The 21,227-nt window shown below is 37.0% G+C and overlaps 1 protein-coding gene across 4 annotated transcripts in view; it reads right to left on the reverse strand.

The window, feature by feature from the left end:
* The window catches only part of FKTN (fukutin), a 62,283-nt gene that overhangs the window by 38,301 nt on the left and 2,755 nt on the right, over nucleotides 1-21,227 (reverse strand). For 3 of the 4 annotated variants that reach the window (XM_032307898.1, XM_032307899.1, XM_032307901.1), the window contains exons 2-3: nucleotides 10,205-10,393; nucleotides 3,510-3,569 (exon numbers count right to left, since the gene is read on the reverse strand). In XM_032307898.1, the coding sequence (XP_032163789.1) occupies nucleotides 3,510-3,569; nucleotides 10,205-10,309 (165 nt within the window). In that variant the 5' untranslated portion in view covers nucleotides 10,310-10,393. Of the gene's footprint in view, nucleotides 1-3,509; nucleotides 3,570-10,204; nucleotides 10,394-20,545; nucleotides 20,567-21,227 lie in introns of those variants that run through there. The other variant, XM_032307900.1, reaches the window with a different exon arrangement.

Below are 21,227 nucleotides of genomic sequence, written 5' to 3' on the forward strand. Positions count from 1 at the left end.
AAAACTTTGGGCTTACAAATTATTCCCTTGGTATTAACTAAATCTTTTTGAGCCAAAGTGGGAAAGGAAATACCAGATGTCAGTTTTTAAAAATTGGTCATGTCAACCTTTTCAAAACAAAAAATCAATTGTATGTGCCACTTTTCTTCATATTTGTAATACTGCTTACTAATCTTTCTAAGCAAAAAATTCAAACTAAAATATATTGCCTGCTTTACTATTCCCATATATAGTTTGATTTTCAAGTAATAATGTGATATTTTAAAATATAATTCTTTAAGGCAGTAAGTAGAGCCCCCTACTAAAAACACAAATTTCAGATAAAATGGACAAATTTCTTTAAAGACACAATTAACAAATTACCACAAGATGAAACAGAAAATCTGAATTGCCCTATACCAATTACCAAAATTGAATTTAAACATATATATTTTTTATATTCATATATATTTGTTATACATATATATGTAATATATACATTTGTTATATATCAAAACAATAGCAACAACAAGAAAAAACTCCAGACTCAGATGGTTCCCAGGTAAATTCTATCAAAGATTTAAGTAACAATTCCAATTCTACAAAACTTATGAGAAAACTGAGCAGGGAGGTATCCTTCCTAACTCATTTTTACAAGGCCAGTGCAATCCTAATACCAAAACCTAACAAAAATATTCAAAAAAGAAAATTCTAAGCCACTATCAAGATACTAGAAAATCAAATCCAGTAGTTAAAAAAAAAAAACCAAAAAAGTAAATATCCTGACCAAGCAGCGTTTATCCCAGAAAAGAAAGGTTTAAAAAAAAAAGAAAGAAAGAAAGGTTAGTTTAGCATTTGAAAATCAATCAATGAAATTTACCATATCAACAGAATAAAGGGGGAAAACGCTATGATAATTTCAATACAGAAAAAGCATTTGACAAAATTCAATACCTAGTCATGATTAAAACTTCTCAGCAAATCAGGAATAGAATACTTCCTCAACTTGATGAAGAATATAAACAAAAAAAATCTGGTTTTGAATTGTAGGAGTTCTTTATATATTCTTGATACCCTGTCTTTTGTCAGATACATGTTTTGCAAATACTTCCTCCTCCATGGCATTTCTATTCGTTTTCTTAATGGAGTCTTTTATTTTTTTTATTTTTTATTAACATATAATGTATTATTAGCTTCAGGGGTACAGGTCCATGAATCATCAGGTTTACAGACTTCACAGGACTCACCATAGCACACACCCTCCCCAAAGTTCATAACCCCACCACCCTCTCCCTTCCCCCAGCCCAGCAAACCTCAGTTTGTTTTGTGAGATTAAGAGTCTCTTATGGTTTGTCTCCCTCCTGATCCCATCTTGTTTCACTTTTTTTAATGGAGTCTTTTGAGGATTAGAAGTCTTAAATTGTGAGATTCTAATTTATCTTTTTTTTTTCTCTTATGGTTGTTGCTGTCTGTGTTTTATACCAGGAAAATAAAATAAAAGATTTTGAAAGAAAGATGATGAAGTGACAGACACCACCACATATAAGGTGCTTCATAAATGTTTGTTGAATGAATCTCTTTCAGCTTACTGTTAAATACAAACATGATGAACACATTTTATGGCTTCATTACAATTATTTTTATAAATATAGATTAGGGCAGGGTAGAGAAGAGAATCTCTAACTCACCTTCTAAATATGCCTTCCAGGTTGTTATCATCAATGCTCCTTGGAAACAGATGGCCAACTGATTCTAAATCCAATTAATTCTAAATAAACATGACTATTACCATCTGACCTTCATTTTGTTTGTAAGAAAGAAAAATGTCTTGCTGAAAAACAGGGTGTACTAAGACTGTAATAGCCTCGTCATCTAACAGGGCTTGGTGGGACTTGTTCTTGTGAAAGGCTAGCTCCTAATAATCATTTTCTTTCCTAAGTGCTCTCATCTGTTTAATAACTCATTCTAGAATTTTATCAGGCTCAGTCACACTTACTGATCAGATTTCACTTTTCCTTCCCTTTTTTTTTTTTTTAAGATTTTATTTATCTATTTGACAGAGAAAGAAATCACAAGTAGGCAGAGAGGCAGGCAGAGAAAGACGGGGAAGCAGGCTCCCCACTGAGCAGAGAGCCCAATGCGGGACTTGATCCCAGGACCCTGAGATCATGACCTGAGCCGAAGGCATAGGCTTTAACCCACTGAACCACCCAGGCGCCCCTCCTTCCTTTTAAAATACTATTACAGAAGTATTTTAGTACTTCTCCCCTTCCTCATGATTCTGCAATTACAAAGACTGATTCTTAGTACCATGCAATGTAATTAACAAAGAGAACTCACTGAATGTAGTGAGCCATTCTTTAATTTTTGCTCACTTATCTTGGAAGTAAACTCTTTTAAAAAAATCCATTATTTTCTCCCACCTCAGGATCTTTCCCTGAATGAAAAAGACGAGGCTTCCTGTTCTACTATTTTTAATAAATTACAAGTTCATCTTGATACTTCATAGTTGAGGAGCCTGGTATAGGATATCCCAGACTTTACCTTTTAGATAATAGTTCAAAACCAAATGGTGCCAGCAACGACCTAGAATTACTACTCTTTCATTGCTACTTCATGATTTTGAAAATCTACATTCTATCTTAGAAGCTTCATGTCTCTGGTTAAAGAGATGCCAAAGACTGAAGTCATCCACAAGAAATGACTAGTCACATCCAAAGTGTATACTAACAGGAGAAATGTAACTTTTTATTAGTAACTAGTAACCTAGCATCCTTTTTCATTCTAAATTTGCCTAGAAAAAAGGTAAGAAAACTTATTTTTATAAATGTATAGGTTCTGAAATTTATAAATCAAAACAGGGATATATCATATACACTGCTAGTTTTCCTTATCTTAAAAAAAGGAAACCAGTTGAAGGGCACCTGGGTGGCTCAGTGGGTTAAGCCTCTGCCTTCGGCTCAGGTCATGATCCCAGGGTCCTGGAATCAAGCCCCACATTGGGCCCTCTGCTCAGCAGGGAGCCTGCTTCCCCCTCTCTCTCTGCCTGCTGCTCTACCTACTTGTGATCTCTGTCAAATAAATAAATTAAATCTTAAAAAAAAAAAAAAAAGGAAACCAGTTGAATTGATTTTTATTCCTAATCATCATTGTCCCTTATTCATAGTTCAATTCTGATTCATACATTTTTTCATTTGGGGATGTACCATAGTTAAGTGAGTAAGAATTTTGAAAGCAAATACTTACAATCTAGATTCAGTCACTTATTAGCCAACTAGCCTTAAACCCTTTAGTGAACTGAGGATAACAGTATATATGACTTCATAAAGTGTCCATAAAGACTAAATGAGATACTGCATGTAATGCACTTGACCCAGGGCCTACCTCTTCCACTCTATCACCCACTCCCACTGTCCACCAAGACAGCTATTACCATTGTCATCATTCAACAAATACTTATCAAGTACATAAACAAACGAACCAAATGAACATTGTAAAGCAGGAATTTCACTCATGCTTATCATACATACCCACTGTGTGCTATCAAATCCAAGTCGGCTTCCTTTAGATTTTGATAAACCGGCTCCATTCTAAGAAGATAACAAAAAAAATTTTTAGTAAATTCAAAGCTATCTTTCTCTGACTTATTTGGCTTGGCATGCAGAGAACAAACTAGTGGCGGGTACAGGGGAGGAGTGAGAGGATGGGAAAAATGAGTGACGGGGAGTGGGAGATAGAGGCTTCTAGTTATGGGGTGAAAGGGACACACGGGGAATACAATCAAGGGAATACAATCAATGGTACTCTAATAGTGCTGCATGACAGATGGTAGTTACACTTGTGGTGAGCACAGCATAACTGCTGAGTCACTGTGTTGAAACTAATGTAACACTAGGTGTCAACTATACTCCACTAAAAAAGAAAAATTTTTAAAAATATTCAGGTCTAGAGGATCAGAAGAAAGCATTATGAGTTTTCATCTGATAAGCCCCAAAATACTTTGAAAGTATTTTGAAAAAGAATGTCTGATGGTCTAGAGACAATAGGAAGAATGTTTCAAGCCCTAAGAAGATCCAGGGAAGTTTCTTATGCCTTGAATATGTTCTTGACCTAGAAGATATAGATGAGAGGATGCTGAGGAACAGGAAGAATAGCCTTACCCTAAAAAATGAAAAATACCCCAATTTCCTAAAAAGGAGACTCATCTCCCCCCTACACTGCATATTTAAGGGCAGGGACCAAGTCCAATCCTTCTCTGTATTGACAGTGACTAGTGTAGAGCTTAGCAATGAGTAAATGTTTAATGATGGTTTGTTAAACGCAGGGAAGAAGCAGGAAAAGAGGTAGAGATATACTGAGTTATTAAGGTAAAGCCAGAACTGGTCTCTCATAAACTCTGCAACTTAGACAATAACATTTTCACACCAAGGGATATTTGAGAATAAAGCACTAAGAGACAGCTTTGTAATCTTCATCCTTAAAAAGAGACTGAAAACTCTGTAACACAGCCCCTGTTGCTCACCATAGCTCTCCATTAGTAGATGAGGCTGAATTTCGGAGCTGTTTGCTTTCTCTGCTGGATCATTTCCATCAATATATAAATAGACAGTATTTCTCCTATCTTAAAACAAACAAACAAACAACCCCTCTTTTCCCAACTAACAATTTTCTGTCCTCCTTCAAGCAAAACCCTTAATGGGCTGTCTGTTCTCATTGCCTCCAAGTCCTCTCCTCATGTGCTCACAAGATTAAATTCACTCCTCCAAGTATTCATCAAGATCACCAATGACCTCCATGTTGCTAAACCCAATGACCAATTATTATTATTACCCTTGTCTTTTTTGATCTATCAAGAATTGTAGATCACGTCTGTCTCACTCAAACACTTCAGTTGGTTGGCTCTCAGAATCCTGACTGCTTCTGGTTTTCCTGCTATTTCTTTCTGGCCGCTCCTTCTTAACTCTCATTTGTTAGGTCTTCCACTTCTGAGGTATTGGAGGGTCCCAAAACTCACACAGGGAGACTTTTCTCCCATTTCTTTACTCTACGTTCACTTTCTTGGTACCTCATCTACTCTTACTGACTTTAAATACAATCTATACACTTATAACTCTCAATTTATATTTCCAACCAAAACAGTCCTTTGAATTACAAACTTATTCAACTATCTTTTCACCTTCTTCATCTGGCTGTCAAATAAGCATCTCAAACTTAACATGTATGAAAAACAAAAAACTCCAGATCTCTAACCATCCCTCAAGCTTACTTCTCCTAGTCTTCCCCATCTCAGTAAACAGCAACTTCCCTTTTCCAATCATCTAAGCCCAAAATACTAAAGTTATCCCTCACTCTTTTCTGTATTTTATTCCCAACATCTAGCCCATAAACTAATTCTGATAGCTCTACTTTCCACTTTACATGAACTCTACCACCAGTTCCCTTATCCAAGACATCATTCTCTTGTGTAAATTACTAGAACAGCCTTCTAACTGGTCTGTGTTAGCCCTTGATCCAACAGTCTATTCTCAACAGAGCATTCACTACTACTTTTTTTTTTAAGTCAGATCATGTCACATATCAGCTCAAATCTTTCCTATGGCTCCCAATTTCACTTGGAATAAAAGCAAAAGTTCTCTATTGCCAAATTCATCTCTTTGCTATTCTTAAAACTGCCAGGCATGTTCCTGCCTCAAGACTTCTGTGCTTCCTTTGGTCTCTAGGTATCCATATAGCTCATCCTTTTCTAGATATCCACATAGATTCCACACAGCTCATCTTTTCCAAATAGGCTGTTTCCTCTATTTGTAATGCCCTTCCCATCCTTCTTTACCCGGAAAACTTATACTCATAAAACTTATATTCATAAAAACCAACTCAAAATATTATTTTGTCCATTAAATATTCAACCATAACCTCCCTAAGTAGGTTATTCAGCTGTTTTTTGTTCCCTATAAACTTTGCAATTACCTAAGCTTGAAGGATCAAGGATAAGGACATAGGAAGATCCAGTTTTATAGGGGCCTGAAAATTACACAAAGGAATGCAATATTTTGCATTCCTTTTCTTAAAAATTTCCTTTTTAAGAAAAGGAATGCAAAAATATCTTCTGCAAATGTCACCAAAATATATAGCTTTGTAACATACTCCTAAGGCCCCTTCAAGGGCCTTTGGAAGTGAGGGGCCTTGCAGTTGAAATTTCATTTATCTGAATGGTTAATCTATCTCTGGTGAGGAACAGTTACTGGCACCCAGTGGTTACACTGTAACTGTTTCGAAGGAATGCGTCCCTATGGAGCAATGATCCTAGAAAGAGAGAACCAAGAGAATACATAACCTGGCCCCTCTTTCCTCCTGGTCTCCACCCTCTGGGTGATGTTTCCCATTGGCTGACCTCGGCTAGAAAAGGCAAGGAATTCAGCTAATGCAGTCCATACAGGTTACCTCCTGAAGCCCAGACTGCGGGGAAGACAGGATCTTGAGTAGCAAAGACTATCTACCATACCATGGTAAGAAATTAGGATCTTATTCCATAGGTATGCTATGTAGAGAATAAGTGGATCACATCTTAAGAAAAATAACTGTGACAGCTGTACAAAAGAGGGTTACAAAAGCTAGAGACTAAAGAACAGAAGAGTTCTTAAATTATAACTAGTAAAGTAGGCAGAACAGGGTTTATGAAGTGTGCTTTGAAGAAGTAACATATTATACTGTCATTTGCTTGTGTATCTCTTTATAGGTTTCTTTCTTTTTTTTTTTTTTATAAGATTTATTTATCTTAGAAAGAGCCAGCGAGCAGGGGGCAGAGGGAGAGGGAGAGAAATTAATAAAAATAATAGCTCATGGGGTGCCTGGGTGGTTCAGTCAGTTGGGCGTCCAACTCCTGGTTTTGGCTCAGGTCATGATCTCAGGGTCCTGGGATCAAGCCCCATGTCAGGCTCTGCGCTCAGCAGGTCTGGTTGAGGATTCTCTCTCTCTCTCTCTCCCTTTGTCCCTCCCCTTGCTGGTGTTCTCTCTCTCAAATAAATAAACAAATAAACCTTTTAGAAATAGCTCATAGACAAACCATAAGAGACTCTTAACTATAGAGAACAAACTGAAGGTTGATAGAGGGAGGTGGCTGGGGGATGGGCTAGATGGATGATGGGTATTAAGGAGGGCACTTGTTTTGATGAGCACTGGGTGTTATATATAAGTAATGAATCACTAAATGCTATTCCTGAAACCAGTAATACACTATATGATAACTAGCTATAATTTAAATTAAAACTTGAAACAAAATGAACGAACCAATGAATGAATGAATCAATGAATGAAAGACATTACTTGAAAAAAAAAAATAAACTTTGTATTAGGTGACATCTTTCCTTAAAAAAAAAAAAGGCCCCCCCCGCAAAAAGCCCATATTTCCTGATTTGTATGTGACATGCACTGTTCCAAATGTTTTACATGCATTCATTTGTTTAAGCTTCACAAGTCTACAAGGTGGTACTGTTATCTTCCCTGTATTATAGATGAGGAAACAGCATTTAGAAGTAATTTGCCCAAGATCCCACAGCTAATAAACAGTATAGATAGGTTTAATCCCAGGCTTGAGTTTGTGCTTTTGACAAGTAAAGCTATAATACATTCAGGGGAAGAGGTCAGGATAGTAGTTATTTGTAGGAATTTAATGTATAATTAAGATGGGATTTCTAAGTTAATGAAGGGAATTCAAAAAGTGATATTGGAGCAAATTGTTAACCATCTGGGAAAAACTTAAAGTTAGATATCTAATTCATACCTTATCCTAAAGTAAATTCTATTTAGTTAAAAATATATATATAAATAATTTTTGATGAAAATACAGGTGAATATTTCCAGTCTTGGGCTACTTATGACATAAAAACCAGATCCCCTAAAGAAGAAAGCTGTCTACCAAAAAAATTAAATACAAATGTACTGGGAGAGTTATACATGAATATAAAGTTAAAAGGCAAATTAATAAACCAGGAAAATGTTTGAGATATATATGATAAAGGTATATTATCCTTAAAACAACATCGAACGCACCACCAGAAAAATATGCAGATGGAAATACAAAGAAATAAGAATAAAAATGAACTAAAAAGAAGCAATAAGCGTATGGAAAGGTGTTTAGCCCCATTAGTAATCAAATAAATGACCACTAATAGAGTTTAATGTTAGGAACCAAGATTCTTGGGGTAGACTCCCTATGTTTAAATTCTATCTCCCTCAGTTAATAATTATGTGATATTGGGTGCCTGGGTGGATCAGTTAAGTGTCAAACTCCTGATTTTGGCTCAGGTCATGATCTCAGGGTTATGAGATCGAGCTCCAAATCAGGCTCCACACTGGGCAGGGAGGCTGCTTAGGATTCTCTCTCTCCTTTTCCTTCTGCCCCTCCACCTGCTTATTCTCTCTCTCTCTAAAAAGAAATTAATAAGGCGCCTGGGTGGCTCAGTGGGTTAAGCCTCTGCCTTCAGCTCAGGTCATGATCTCAGGGTCCTGGGATCGAGTCCCACATCGGGCTCTCTGCTCAGCAGGGAGCCTGCTTCCTCCTCTCTCTCTCTCTGCCTGCCTCTCTACCTACTTGTGATCTCTGTCTGTCAAATAAATAAATAAAATCTTTAAAAAAAAAAGGAAATTAATAGTTATGTGATATTGGACAAATTAATAAATCTCAACAAACCTCAGTTTTTTTCTCTGGGAAAACCGAAAGCACAAGATAGACTCAATTTGTTGTTATAAGAATTAAATGTATGTGAAATGCTTAGCACAATGCCAAGCATATAAGCAACAAAAAGATGTTAGCTGCTGTGGCAGACACTGTGTAAGCTGACCTGACACCCACTTTCACACTTTTTTTCTGCAATCTCTATTACGAAGTGTGGAAAAGCTAAATAACAAGAACAACACGGTAGTAAAACCTTGCTCTCCCAGATTATTTTATATCTGGAAATCTGCTGGCTAATGTCACAAAAGTAGAAGCCTTCTAGAATGCAATATTTCTTCTTCCAGCCTTGTCTAGCACAAGGAAAATGTCAAGAGAAGTTTAGAAGCTCTGAACTTAAAGGTAGAAAATACAAATACCCCTCTATTTGTTTAAGCTACTATTAGTCATCCAAAGCATCTCTAACTAATACAGATGCCATTACTGTCATTACTATTGCTATTATTTCCATATTTGGAAAGGGTACAGGAAATCAGGCACACTACTCATCCTTACGGAATATAACCCTGCGATATGTGACAAAACCTAACACATGCATATGAGATCCAGAAATTCCACTCTAGGATGTTCTCCTAAGAAAATAATCAGAAAGGGATAAGAGATGTCACACACAGACATTCATTGGATAAACACCCAAGATAGCTGGTAGCCTCAGTATTTGTCAATTTTTTTAAAAATAATTAAGCCTGGAAAGAATGGAGTAAAGTATAGACTGTCAGCCCTGGATATTAGAAATTGGGTGATTTGTGTAGGTAAGTTACCTAACATCTCTGTTATTTGGTTTTCTCATCTGTACAATGACATCCAGCAATCCACATAACAATGCTTCATAATTAACTTGACCAATCTTAAAGCCTAATACACATTACTTTCTGTCAGATCTGCAAGTCAGCCAGGCAGCTACACCTTGGTCTGCTTCATACATTCCATCCAGGGCCCAGACTGGAGGGGCAGAATCTACCCAGGGCACATTCTTCTCCTGGTAGGACAGGGTTGAACAAAGGGGAAGTCACATAACAGCCCCTCTGAAATTTCTGCATATGTCTGTTACATTCCACCAGCCAAAGTAAGTCCGTGGTCAAGGTCAACTAGGGCAGAGAAGTATCCTCCCCTAGAATGGGAGGGAGAAGTACACTGTACTAAAATAAACTAATTTTGGTATTTTATCAAAATTATTTATTATTCAGTTCTTTCCAATAAGGGATGATGTGTTTAGAAGAGTAACAATTTTTATATAACTGTATCAGAAAAAAATTTCAATAGATTAAACATTACCAAAGCTTGGCATCTTTGAATAGCATGTTATTACAGTAACATTAAACTGCAATGGTGAATTGTTTGCCACACTTCACAAAGATGAGAATCTCAGTAGGAACTATTTCTGCAAGAATCTGAAAAACTGAGATTATTTTTATGTACTGAACTAGGGAGCTAGGTTAGGAAAATATACAGTTAAAATGAAGCCTAATGATGAGAAAAGAGAAAAAATATTACCTTTGCTGATAAATAGTGCTTGTAGTAGTACAACTGAAACAGCAGAAATGCAGAACTTGCCAAAGTTAAAAGCGCCAAAATCACGTTCTTATTGATTCTACTCATTAGTCTGCGGTGCTCACTTGGTTGTCTTTTGAGAGTAACCGTGTTCGTTTCATCTTTTTTGGATAAGAAGACACTCTTTTTTTTCTGTAAACAAAAAAAGATATTTCTAAAGAAACAAAAACCTACTTTCAATTTTTCACCTCTAATAACCAGCACCACAACAAAGAAAGTTACCTAAAGTTCTACAGAACATTCGTTGATTTGCTAATTTCCTCTCCTAAAAAATAAACAGATACAAGACCAAATATGAAAGAAAAATATTTATCATGGCATTCTACAAACAACAACTGCAAATAATAAACATAAATGGGATATCTGTAAAACCTGACCAACAGAGATCTGGGGACTTCACCTAGTTTCTGATTCAGTAGCTGTGGTATGGGGCTTCCAAATATGCACTTCTGACAAGTGGCCATGCCTTGCTGATGTTGCTGACCACATGAAGAACCACTTCCATAGAAGAAATTGAGAAAACTTCTGGTCAAGAAACTTCCTCTGTATGATAGCTTTTTGTTTTTTGTGATCTAGGATATAGTCAGTCTTGATAAGTATCCCATATATGTTTTCAGTTTTTTGCCAATGTAAATAATGTGCAAAGATAAAAAATTTTATTCATCTTTGGCTGCATCTGACTATTTAGGATAAGAAATTTAAAACAGTTCTACTTCTTTGAACCTCCTATGCACTATTTGATTTTGGTTAAACATATTATATTTAGTCTTCAAGTGTTCATCTTTATTCCTTTAAATATACTAACATCTCTATAACTTGATGTCTAAACTTTTTATCCTTTGTTCTCCAGCTGAATAAGAAGAGGAAATCAGCAAAGTTATACTTACCCTCCTGCTTTTTCTCCTCCTTCAATCTGGACTTTTATTAGTTATTTCTACCATGTTACAGTTCTATCATATTGTTACTACAAATCTCACAACTATTTTGCTGTATCTTCCCTGTCAATCCTTTTGCTGAATCATCTCTGTTCATCTACTGACTCGCTGATATTCATCTTCTTGCAGTTAATCAAAAAACTTACAGATACTATTTACCTTGAGTTCTTACATTGTTCAAATAAACTAGTCAGCTGATAGTTGGACTGAGATGATACTTTCTTTCCCCTGATGACTTGTAGGCTTTGTACCACTGTTGTATAATGCTAAATATTCCCTTCATGGTATCTGATCCTTTCCCTAGGTCTCCCCTACAGGTAAATTAACCTTTTTAATGGGATGAACAGAGAATGCATTCCTTACCTCTGAAATCCAATTTTTTAAAAACTAGGCCACATAATGATGTTGATGACTGTATAGTTGACCCTTGAACAACACGGGTTTGAATTATATGGATCCACTTATACATAGATTTTTTATAGTACAGTACTATAAATTCATTTTCCTTATGGTATTCTTAATAACATTTTCTTCTTTCTAGCTTACCTTATAGTAAAAATACAGTATATAATACATTTGGCATATGTGTTAGCCAACTGTTTATGTTATCAATAAGACTTCTGGTCAATGGTAGGCTATCAGTTGTTTAAGATTTTTAGGGAGTCAAAAGTTAACGCAAAGATTTTCAACTGCATGGGGGGGGTGGTCGGTATCCCTAATCCCCACACTGTTCAAGGGTTAATGTACACTGATTTTTCTTTATTACCTGCCCTTTTGATCTGTAGAACTAAGATTTCTTTAGTAGGAAGTTTCTTAAGTTAGACGTTTCAATATTTCCAGAACAAAACTGAGCATTCGTTTCATCTCTTTTCATTCTCATTTCACTTTGTTCAACTTTCAAAAGCCTGTTGTCATGCCCCTTACTGACTTTTCAACAGTGTTAATTCTCCCTTTTGCTTCCAAGATGGCCATTTACTTCTCTGATTTTATTTTTCTTCCTTTTCTTTCTTGAGCTCTGCCAGAATATGATTTATCATCTCCTGTTGACTTACTATTTCTCCCTGACCAATAAACCTTGTCTATTATTTTAAAGAAGTGATTGTTTCATTAAATTTGTTAGGCCAATACAGTTTCCTCATGTTTCTCATGTCACTTGTTTTTCTGTTTCTTTTTTCCTTTTTCTCACAGCATTTTTGTGTAGATACTGTGCTTGTTTCCTTTTTATTATTTACCCATGAATGATGTGAACTCTACTAGGATCAGTTATTTGCAAGAGGATTGTGGAAGGAAGAAGCAGGCTTGTTCTAGACTAAAAGGTAGTCACTGATGTACAAGAAAGCATTTTACGACAGAGTGTTTTGTGCCTGTGTGTGTGAGAGAAAAGAGACAAAGAGAATGTGAGAACAAATGAGATAAAGTTATTTAGCCATGACTTCTTGCTTCACCAAGAAAGTGTCTTCTGCAAAGACAGTTTATCTCTGTTTTCTCCTTTGCTCTTCCTTTCCAGGCAGTTCATGCAGCCAAACGATCCAAGGAAGCTCTCACTGCCCTCCTATCCATCCTGATCCCACTGTAAACAGATCTCTCTCACGTTGCTCTACAAGCTCTGAGATCTCTTCCTACTAGTTCCCTCTTTTAATCTCTTCCTGCTTACATTGGACAACATTTCTCAAATATTTTGGTTTGGGGTTATAGGATTTCTGGTCTCATCAAAGACGTAATCTCTGTGTCTCGTTCTCCTTGTTGTTTCAGGGTAATTTCAGATAGAAGAGGGAACCAATGTCTCTACTCTGACATCTTAAAAATCAAAAGTCTTGGCTTAGTTTTAAAACAACACAAATGAGCTTCCAGAGCCAAAGTCTACATGAAGCAAACATGGTATTATATAAAGTCAACAAACTACTTAAGACAAATGATACCAACACTAATATGAATAATCCATTTGATGTACAGATAATGTACAGAGCAAAAACAAATGAGTAAATCAGGATCATGTTGTTTCCTCAAACTATAAAAACTAGCAACACATATAAAATAACACTGATGATGACAACAGTTTTTGCTGTCAGCTAAAATCTGCTAAAATAAAACAAATACTCTGATAAAAGTAACTCACAAGATAATAAGGAGAATATCCTTCACTTTCGATATTTCAGTGCAGTTTCTTGTAGTTATATTAAATAGTGCACCAACATATTGTATACTGATTCCTATGTAATTTTCTAAAGTGGTATTCAGAGTGTGCCATAACTGAGACTCTTCTATGCCTGAATAAACAGAAAGAAAGCATAAAAGGCCTATATATACTACTACAGCATGTTTCTAACCTATAATTAATTCTTAACATAAACCTCCAACACATATAATCAATCACTTAATTCTACTGTTATCAAGATGATATCTAATTAACTTTATTATTTTCTATAAATGCCAAGGCAATTCAATTGTAAAGGAGGAGTATTCAAAACATTCCTTTTGGGGTGCCTGGGTGGCTCAGTGGTTTAAGCCACTGCCTTCGGCTTGGGTCATGATCTCAGGGTCCTAGGATCAAACCCCGCATCAGGCTCTCTGCTCAGCGGGGAGCCTGCTTCCCCGTCTCTCTCTGCCTGCCTCTCTGCCTACTTGTGATCTCTGTCAAATAAATAAATAAAATCTTTAAGAAAAAAAAAACACCTCCTTTTTGCTAGCATGATCTCTTTATTAGAAATGTTTCCCACTTTAAAATGAAAAATATGATACGTACAAGAGAGGCCAAGGCTTATTGATTGTACCTCTAAAATATCTCTAGCATCAACTTCCTCTTCTCTCTTCACTGTAACTCTAACTTAGACTCTAATTGTACCTAATGTCGCAATTTCAAATGAACCCCGAGTTCCACTTTCTACCTACCCATAACCTCACTTACACAGTAATAGATCCACCAAGTTGCTGACAGATGAATCAAGATATGCCACGATAACTATTTTTCAATGACTCTCTACCACCTACAAATAAAGTTCCAATTCCAAACGAGAATTCACAATCCGACTGAATACAAGCAAATTCTGTAGGTTTCTCCCACTTCATACACCCTGAAATTTTTGCCCAAGAATCCCTAGAATACATACCACACTTCTCTGCCTCTGCTTTTGCTCATTCCCTCTTGCATGAAATGCTCTCATCCATTTCCATAAACCTAGCTCAACACCTCTTTTCATAACTCTTCTCAAGTAACCCTTGTATAAAGTCTCTCATGCCCTTCTGAGTCAAAATTAATCTCTCCTATCTCTAAATCCCTAGTTTTACCTTCCTTCTGGGAACATTTACTGTTTGATAAGTAAGATAGTTTCCTATTTTCTAAGACTTTAGAGATGAACAGAAGTTCTCAGAAGAATGGTGGTGTTGATGGTGATGGAAGGTGTGATGTATCTACAGAACAGCATGGGAAGTTTTTTCCAAAATGTAAACCTCATTCCTTACCACCCCACATCTAGTTTGTGATAGACTCTATTAGAAGCAAATATGGAGGCAATGTAAACGGTGTTATTGCTATGAAGGCGTAGGCACAAGTTACTATGGGAGCACAAGGAGGGGCTTTTACTACCTTCCATTTTGGATTATACTTATTAGTACAGATGAATCATTCCCCTCACCAGCCTAAAACTGACTGAATTAAGAAATAACACGTATGCTTAGTATACTAATACTTCGCATAATACTCAAGTACACAAAATTATTTTTAAAAGTTTTTATTTTAAGAAGTTCTCTGTACTGCAGGAACTTTTATGTTAAAACAAAACATGAAATATGAAAGAGTGATTTTTTCTTAGAATTTAAAGACCATACTTTGTTACAATCCTGAAGAAGAAACACTTAAAAATATCATATGGAGAAATATAACATAAAAAGCAAAATAAAAACATTCTTTGTGTATACATTTCTTTTTGTATGTGACATTTTACCTATCATAATAAAAGCTCTGGGGAGGATAAGGAATGTATATTTTTACTTATACTTAGGGAAAGCTTCCTAAAAAAGACAGGATATCATGTCTAATGAAAAAGAGATGAGTATTATAGAGTTAATAAATTAAAATGAGGGGAAAATAAAGGGAAAAGACAGCAAATGTTTTCAGAAAAATATATAATGCAGAGGCACCTGGGTGGCTCAGTGGATTAAGCCTCTGCCTTCGGCTCGGGTCATGACCTCAGGGTCCTGGGATGGAGCCCCGCATCGGGCTCTCTGTTCAACAGGGAGCCTGCTTCCCCTCCTCTCTCTCTGCCTGTCTCTCTGCCTACTTGTGATCTCTGTCTGTCAAATAAATAAATAAAATCTTAAAAAAAAAAAAAAAGAAAAATATATAAGGCAGACACTAAGGGGAGTTAGGAGGTTTAAGTAACTCAAGGTTCTTCAAGATCTAATGCAAATATGAGAAGGTTAATGTAAGTATGGTATATTACAGCAAAGAATGTGGCTCAGATGACAAGGAAGCTTGCCATCCCTAGTGCCATAAACTGAGAATGGGCAATAAAAGGACTGGGTAGATCTGCTTCCCAACGGACTTTTAATGGGTTATGGGTGTCAGAGCTATCAATCCTCTGTCTTTGGGCCTGGGGTAGCCAGAGCCCAAAACTGGCCATCTCCAGCCAAGAATAAACACCTTCTTATATCCTTTATTATCATTTTCACTATGTGTCAAGACATGAAACAGTTTGGAAAAAATGGGTGGTAGATCAAAGCCACACACAAATGTGAAGGGAAATACAAAGGATGGGAAATTCAAGACAAATGCTCGGGCTCTCTCGATAGCCACAAGCAGTATTTCGTGTTCTTTCAGCTTCCCATTTGCCCATTTTACACTATTTGTTTTTTTGCAGGTAATGGCAATGAAAGACTCTGACACCCGGCTTACCTGACATCCCATGAACACCACCACCACCACTCCTTTGAGAATCATTTGTGTAAGGATCTGTCTGAAAGAATGTCTAAGTGCCTGGTTTTTTTATTCCTGCCTTCTGGATCATTTCTCTTGACATGAGAGGCCCTCCAACAAGAAATGTCAGCCTTGACACTTAATTTAGGTCCACAGATGATGTGTGTTAGCCTGTTCCCCTCAATGCTGCTAGGTCGCAACTTACTTAGGGATATGAGGGAAAGGAGAGAGAGGCATTGTTGGTATGAATCAGAAAGAACTGAAATTCAAATATGGCTTGCCCTGCAAAATGAAACAGACTAACCCACAGAGAAGAGAACAGTGTAATTAGGCAAAGGCACAATTAGAGAGCTGAGGCAGAATTTTAGAAAGCTCAAAGAGAAAATGCTTCTGCAAATGTATTCAAGGTAAGACATGAAAAAAAAAAAAAAATCAACATTTCCAGCTGCTATAAGTAAAAAAAGGCCCAGTAGCAGTAGATGCTACCCATCTTCCCTAAATACTGCCAGTCTTTCTTGCTGTTCATTTCCTTTTCTTTCACAGCTAACTTCTTAATAGTTGTCAGTAGCCTGGGAGTTAGGTTAGACTGCACAGAGTTAAGAATTCTCTTCATCTGCTTACTACTCATTTACTTCTTAACCTTTTGCAATATAACCTCTAATTCAACATGCTGACACGTGGGATTAAAAAAAATAGTCGATCTGATACTCCAGAAAAATTGCAAATATATAATGACTCTTTTCTAAATGACTAGGGAATGATAAGGTTCTGCAAAGAGTGGCTGAAATGAAAAACCTAGATAAAAAAAGTCTAGCTGAGGGGTGCCTGGGTGGCTCAGTGAGTTAAAGCCTCTGCCTTCGGCTCAGATCATGATCCCAGGGTCCTGGGATCAAGCCCTGCATAGGGCTCTCTGTTCAGCAGGGAGCCTGCCCCCTCACCCCCCTCCCCGCCCCGCTATGCCTGCCTCTCTGCCTGCTTGTGATCTCTGTCAAATAAATAAATAAAATCTTAAAAAAAAAAAAAAAAGGACTAGCTGAGAAAGGAAGTGAAGATAGGAGGGGATATTACAAGGGCAAAGTAAAAAGCTGAAGGAAATGATGTTGTTTAATATGCCTACGATTCTCTGCTGGATATAAAATCCAGATGGATGTTCTCTTTACATTCTCTTGCTTTTTTTTTTTTTTTAAGATTTTTATTTATTTGACAGAGAGAGAGAGAGAGATAACAAGCAGGCAGAGGGGCAGGCAGAGAGAGAGTGGGGGAAGCAGGCTCCTCGTTGAGCAGAGGCCCTGATGCGGGGCTGGATCCCAGGACCCTGAGATATGACCTGAGCTGAAGGCAGAGGCTTAACCCACTGAGCCACTCAGGCACCCCTTCTCTTGCTCCTAATCATTTTATTAGGGATACTTCCCTAATCTACTGGCTAATTATGACTTATAAATATTCTAGTTGGCTGCTGGCTATTTCTTCTTGAACATACCACTACCACCTAAAGCGAATCACTGTCACCTTCACACTAGATTTCCTCCACAACTTGACCATCTATTTTATTAACAGTATCCCTATATTCTCAATTACTTATGTTCAAAACAAAATAGTTTTTGCAGTTCTAACTCTGCATCTAATGAGTCAACAAACTGTGTATCCTTCTCAGTGCCTCTAAAAGCTATCATTTCTTTTCCATTTGCATATAATTAGCCTCGTTTAAAGACCTTATTACCTCTGTCTAGATAGAAAGCCTCCTACATGAATATCCTATCAGACTTTCCTCAAAATACCCATCTCAGGGATCAAAGTCAAATTATTTCTAGCATACCTCTTTGTGTCACTTCCGCTGCTTTAAGACCTTCTATGGCTTATTCTGTACTATTCTTTTATATGAATCTGCTGATACAGTGCCATCTCACCTGGGTGCCTTCACCTATGCTATTGCTTCTATCTACAATGCTTTCTCCCCCCACCCCCCTGCCCCTCTCACTGTCTACTGAGTAGTTAAGAGTACAGGCTCAAACACAGACTACTCTCTTCAAATCCTGCTCTGACACTTGCAACCCATAGGACTTTGGGAAGGTTACTTAATGTCTTTGTGCCCCTGTCTTCAGAGTGCATCTATAAATTGTACTTGACGCAAAAGGCTCTTCTGAGGATTGAACATATCAATTCATGTAAAGCACTGAACAGCACCTAGAACATCAGAGTGTACGGTAATGCCAGCAATAATTAATAATAGTCATCTTAAAGCTCTACTTTAACATAAGATTGCTCTCACACAATTAAAGTCCCCCTCTCTCATATTTCCACACCACTGTATATCTGTACTATTTTTAGTACAGATTTAGTCTTAAATTACAGTCCCTTGAGACAGGAGGCTATCATTCATGTTTTTTATCCCATGGTTTTCTTCTGCGTTTCAAACTCTTCCACAATAGAATCTAAGCACAAACACAGATTTTAAAAGCAACCTTTTACAGAAGAGAAGAGTTCTGTGTGGCCAGGAGAGTACCAGAGAATGAGATGAGACATGAATGCAAGCAGGTGCAGGTGAAGAGTGACAGCCGGAGTTTACGACAGAGGTCAGTTTGCCGTGCTACCTCGTTCATTCATCCTTCCATTAACTTCACAGATATTGCTGAACCCGATGTACTAGACACCAGGCAAGCTGCTAGCAGTTCCCTGTCACAAGACTATGTATCACATAGACAAAAGATTATGGTTATTTCAAAGGCAGTGGAAACTTGAGAAACGAAGGAACTTTTTTTTTTTTTTCGACCCAACCATTATTTATATAGGCTACTCCTTGGGGTCATTTAGAGTTACTTTAGTTAGCATACACTCCAGAGTAATAACAGTGGTTGTCTTGGGTTGGGTGGAGTGAAGGTATTTTTTTCTGTTTATCCTATGTGAACATCAATTGATTTTCAAATATTAAAATTTTTTTTAACTTTTAAAAGTTTTCTTTCATTTTGTGTCAATTAACAAGTACTCATTTACTACAGCTTACATGTTATAAGCTTTAATTATGTTAATCTCTTCCCATTTTTTGAGAAAAAAACTTGTTAAACCAAATTATTTTTAATTGAGTCTTCCCCTCAAGAATGCAAGTACTTGGGGCGCCTGGGTGGCTCAGTGGGTTAAAGCCTCTGCCTTCGGCTCAGGTCATGATCCCAGGGTCCTGGGATTGAGCCCCATATCAGGCTCTTTGCTCAACAGGGAGCCTGCTTCCCCCTCTCTCTGTCTGCCTCTCTGCCTACTTGTGATCGCTGTCTGTCAAATAAATAGATAAAATCTTAAAAAAAAAAAAAAAGAATGCAAGTACTTGATTGGTTGGTTAATATGTGGATATTGAGCTTAGTAAAATTATATAACTAACAGAATCAAACACAGGACTCAGAATGTATTCAGTACTTAAAACAATATATAAAAACTTACTGATTTAGAATCTACATTTTACACAAATCAAAACCACAGTAAGATACCACCTCACACCAGTCAGAATGGCTACAATTAACAAGTCAGAAAATGACACGTGATGGAGAGGATGAGGAGAAAGGGGAACCCTCCTACACTGTTGGTGGGAATGCAAGCTGGTACAGCCACTCTGGAAAGCAGCATGGAGGTTCCTCAAAAAGTTGAAAATAGAGCTGCCCTACGACCCAGCAATCGCACTACTGGGTATTTACCCTAAAGATACAAACGTAGTGGTCTGAAGGGGCACGTGCACCTGAATGTTTATAGCAGCAATGTCCACAACAGCTAACTACAGAAAGAACCTAGATGTTCATCAACAGATGAATGGATAAAGAAGATAAAGAAGATGTGACAGATATATATATACACACACACATATATATTCATACATATACGTATGTACATATATATTTATTTTTATATATTTATTATTTTTATACTATTTTATAATATTATTTATTTATATGCATATATATGTGTGTATATATACATATATATATGGTTACTATGCAGCCATCAAAAAGAAAAACAAAATCTTGCCACTTGCAATGACGTGGATGGAACTAGAGGGTATCATGCTAAGTGAAATAAATCAGAGAATTATCATATGATCTCTCTGATATGAGGAATTTGAGAGGCAGGGCAGGGGGTTGTGTGGGAAGGGAGGGAAAAAATGAAAATAGATGGGACCGCGGAGGGAGACAAACCATAAGAGACTCTTAATCTCAGGAAACAAACTGAGGGTTGCTGGAGGGGCGGCGGGTGGGAGGGATGGAATGACTGGGTGACGGGACCTTGAGGGTATGTGCTATGGTGAGCACTGTGAATTGTGCAAGACTGATGATTCACAGACCTGTACCCCTAAAGCAAATAATACATTATATGTTAATTTAAAAAAAAAAAGGAATCTACATTTTAACAAGATCCTCAGGTGATTCCTATGTATGTTTAAATCTGAAAAGCACTGACCTAGAAGCTAAGACCCTTACAAACAGGAATAATAGGAACAATATCACATCTGCCTTGTTCATCAGTACTTCCTTAGGACCCAGCAGTGCCTGAAACACATAAATATTTGTTGAATAAATATGTAAATGATATTACTTCTGAGTAGACAATTAGAAAGACAGTGGAGATTATATTTATTTATTTTCTGCCAGAGTTCCTAGAAAAGGGTGCTTAGTATTTGCTGCAATACTGTCAAATTATTTTAATAAAATGTTGGCCTAAACAATCTACAAAGGCTACGTGTAATCTTTTCTAAAACGAGTTCTTGCTCATTGCTCTGAAAGAGCCGTGTGTCTCCTTCAGTCATTTTTCTACCCTCCCATTTTTTTTTTTATGTTACGTTAGTCACCAAATAGTACATCATTAGGTTTTGATGTAGTGTTCTGATTCATTGTTTGCATATAACACCCAGTGCTCCACGCAATCCATGCGCTCCTTAATACCCATCACCAGACTCACCCATCCCGCACCCCCCTCCCTTCTAAAACCCTCAGTTTGTTTCCTGGAGTCTGTAGTCTCTTATGGTTCATCTCCCACTTCGATTTCTCCTCCTTCATTTTTCCCTTCTTCTAATGTCCTCCATGCTATTCCTTATGCTCCACAAATAAATGAAACCAAATGATAACTGACTTTGTTTGATTTA

Source organism: Mustela erminea, chromosome 12 (assembly GCF_009829155.1).
Source record: "Mustela erminea isolate mMusErm1 chromosome 12, mMusErm1.Pri, whole genome shotgun sequence".
In the NCBI taxonomy this organism is placed as follows: Eukaryota; Metazoa; Chordata; class Mammalia; order Carnivora; family Mustelidae; genus Mustela; species Mustela erminea.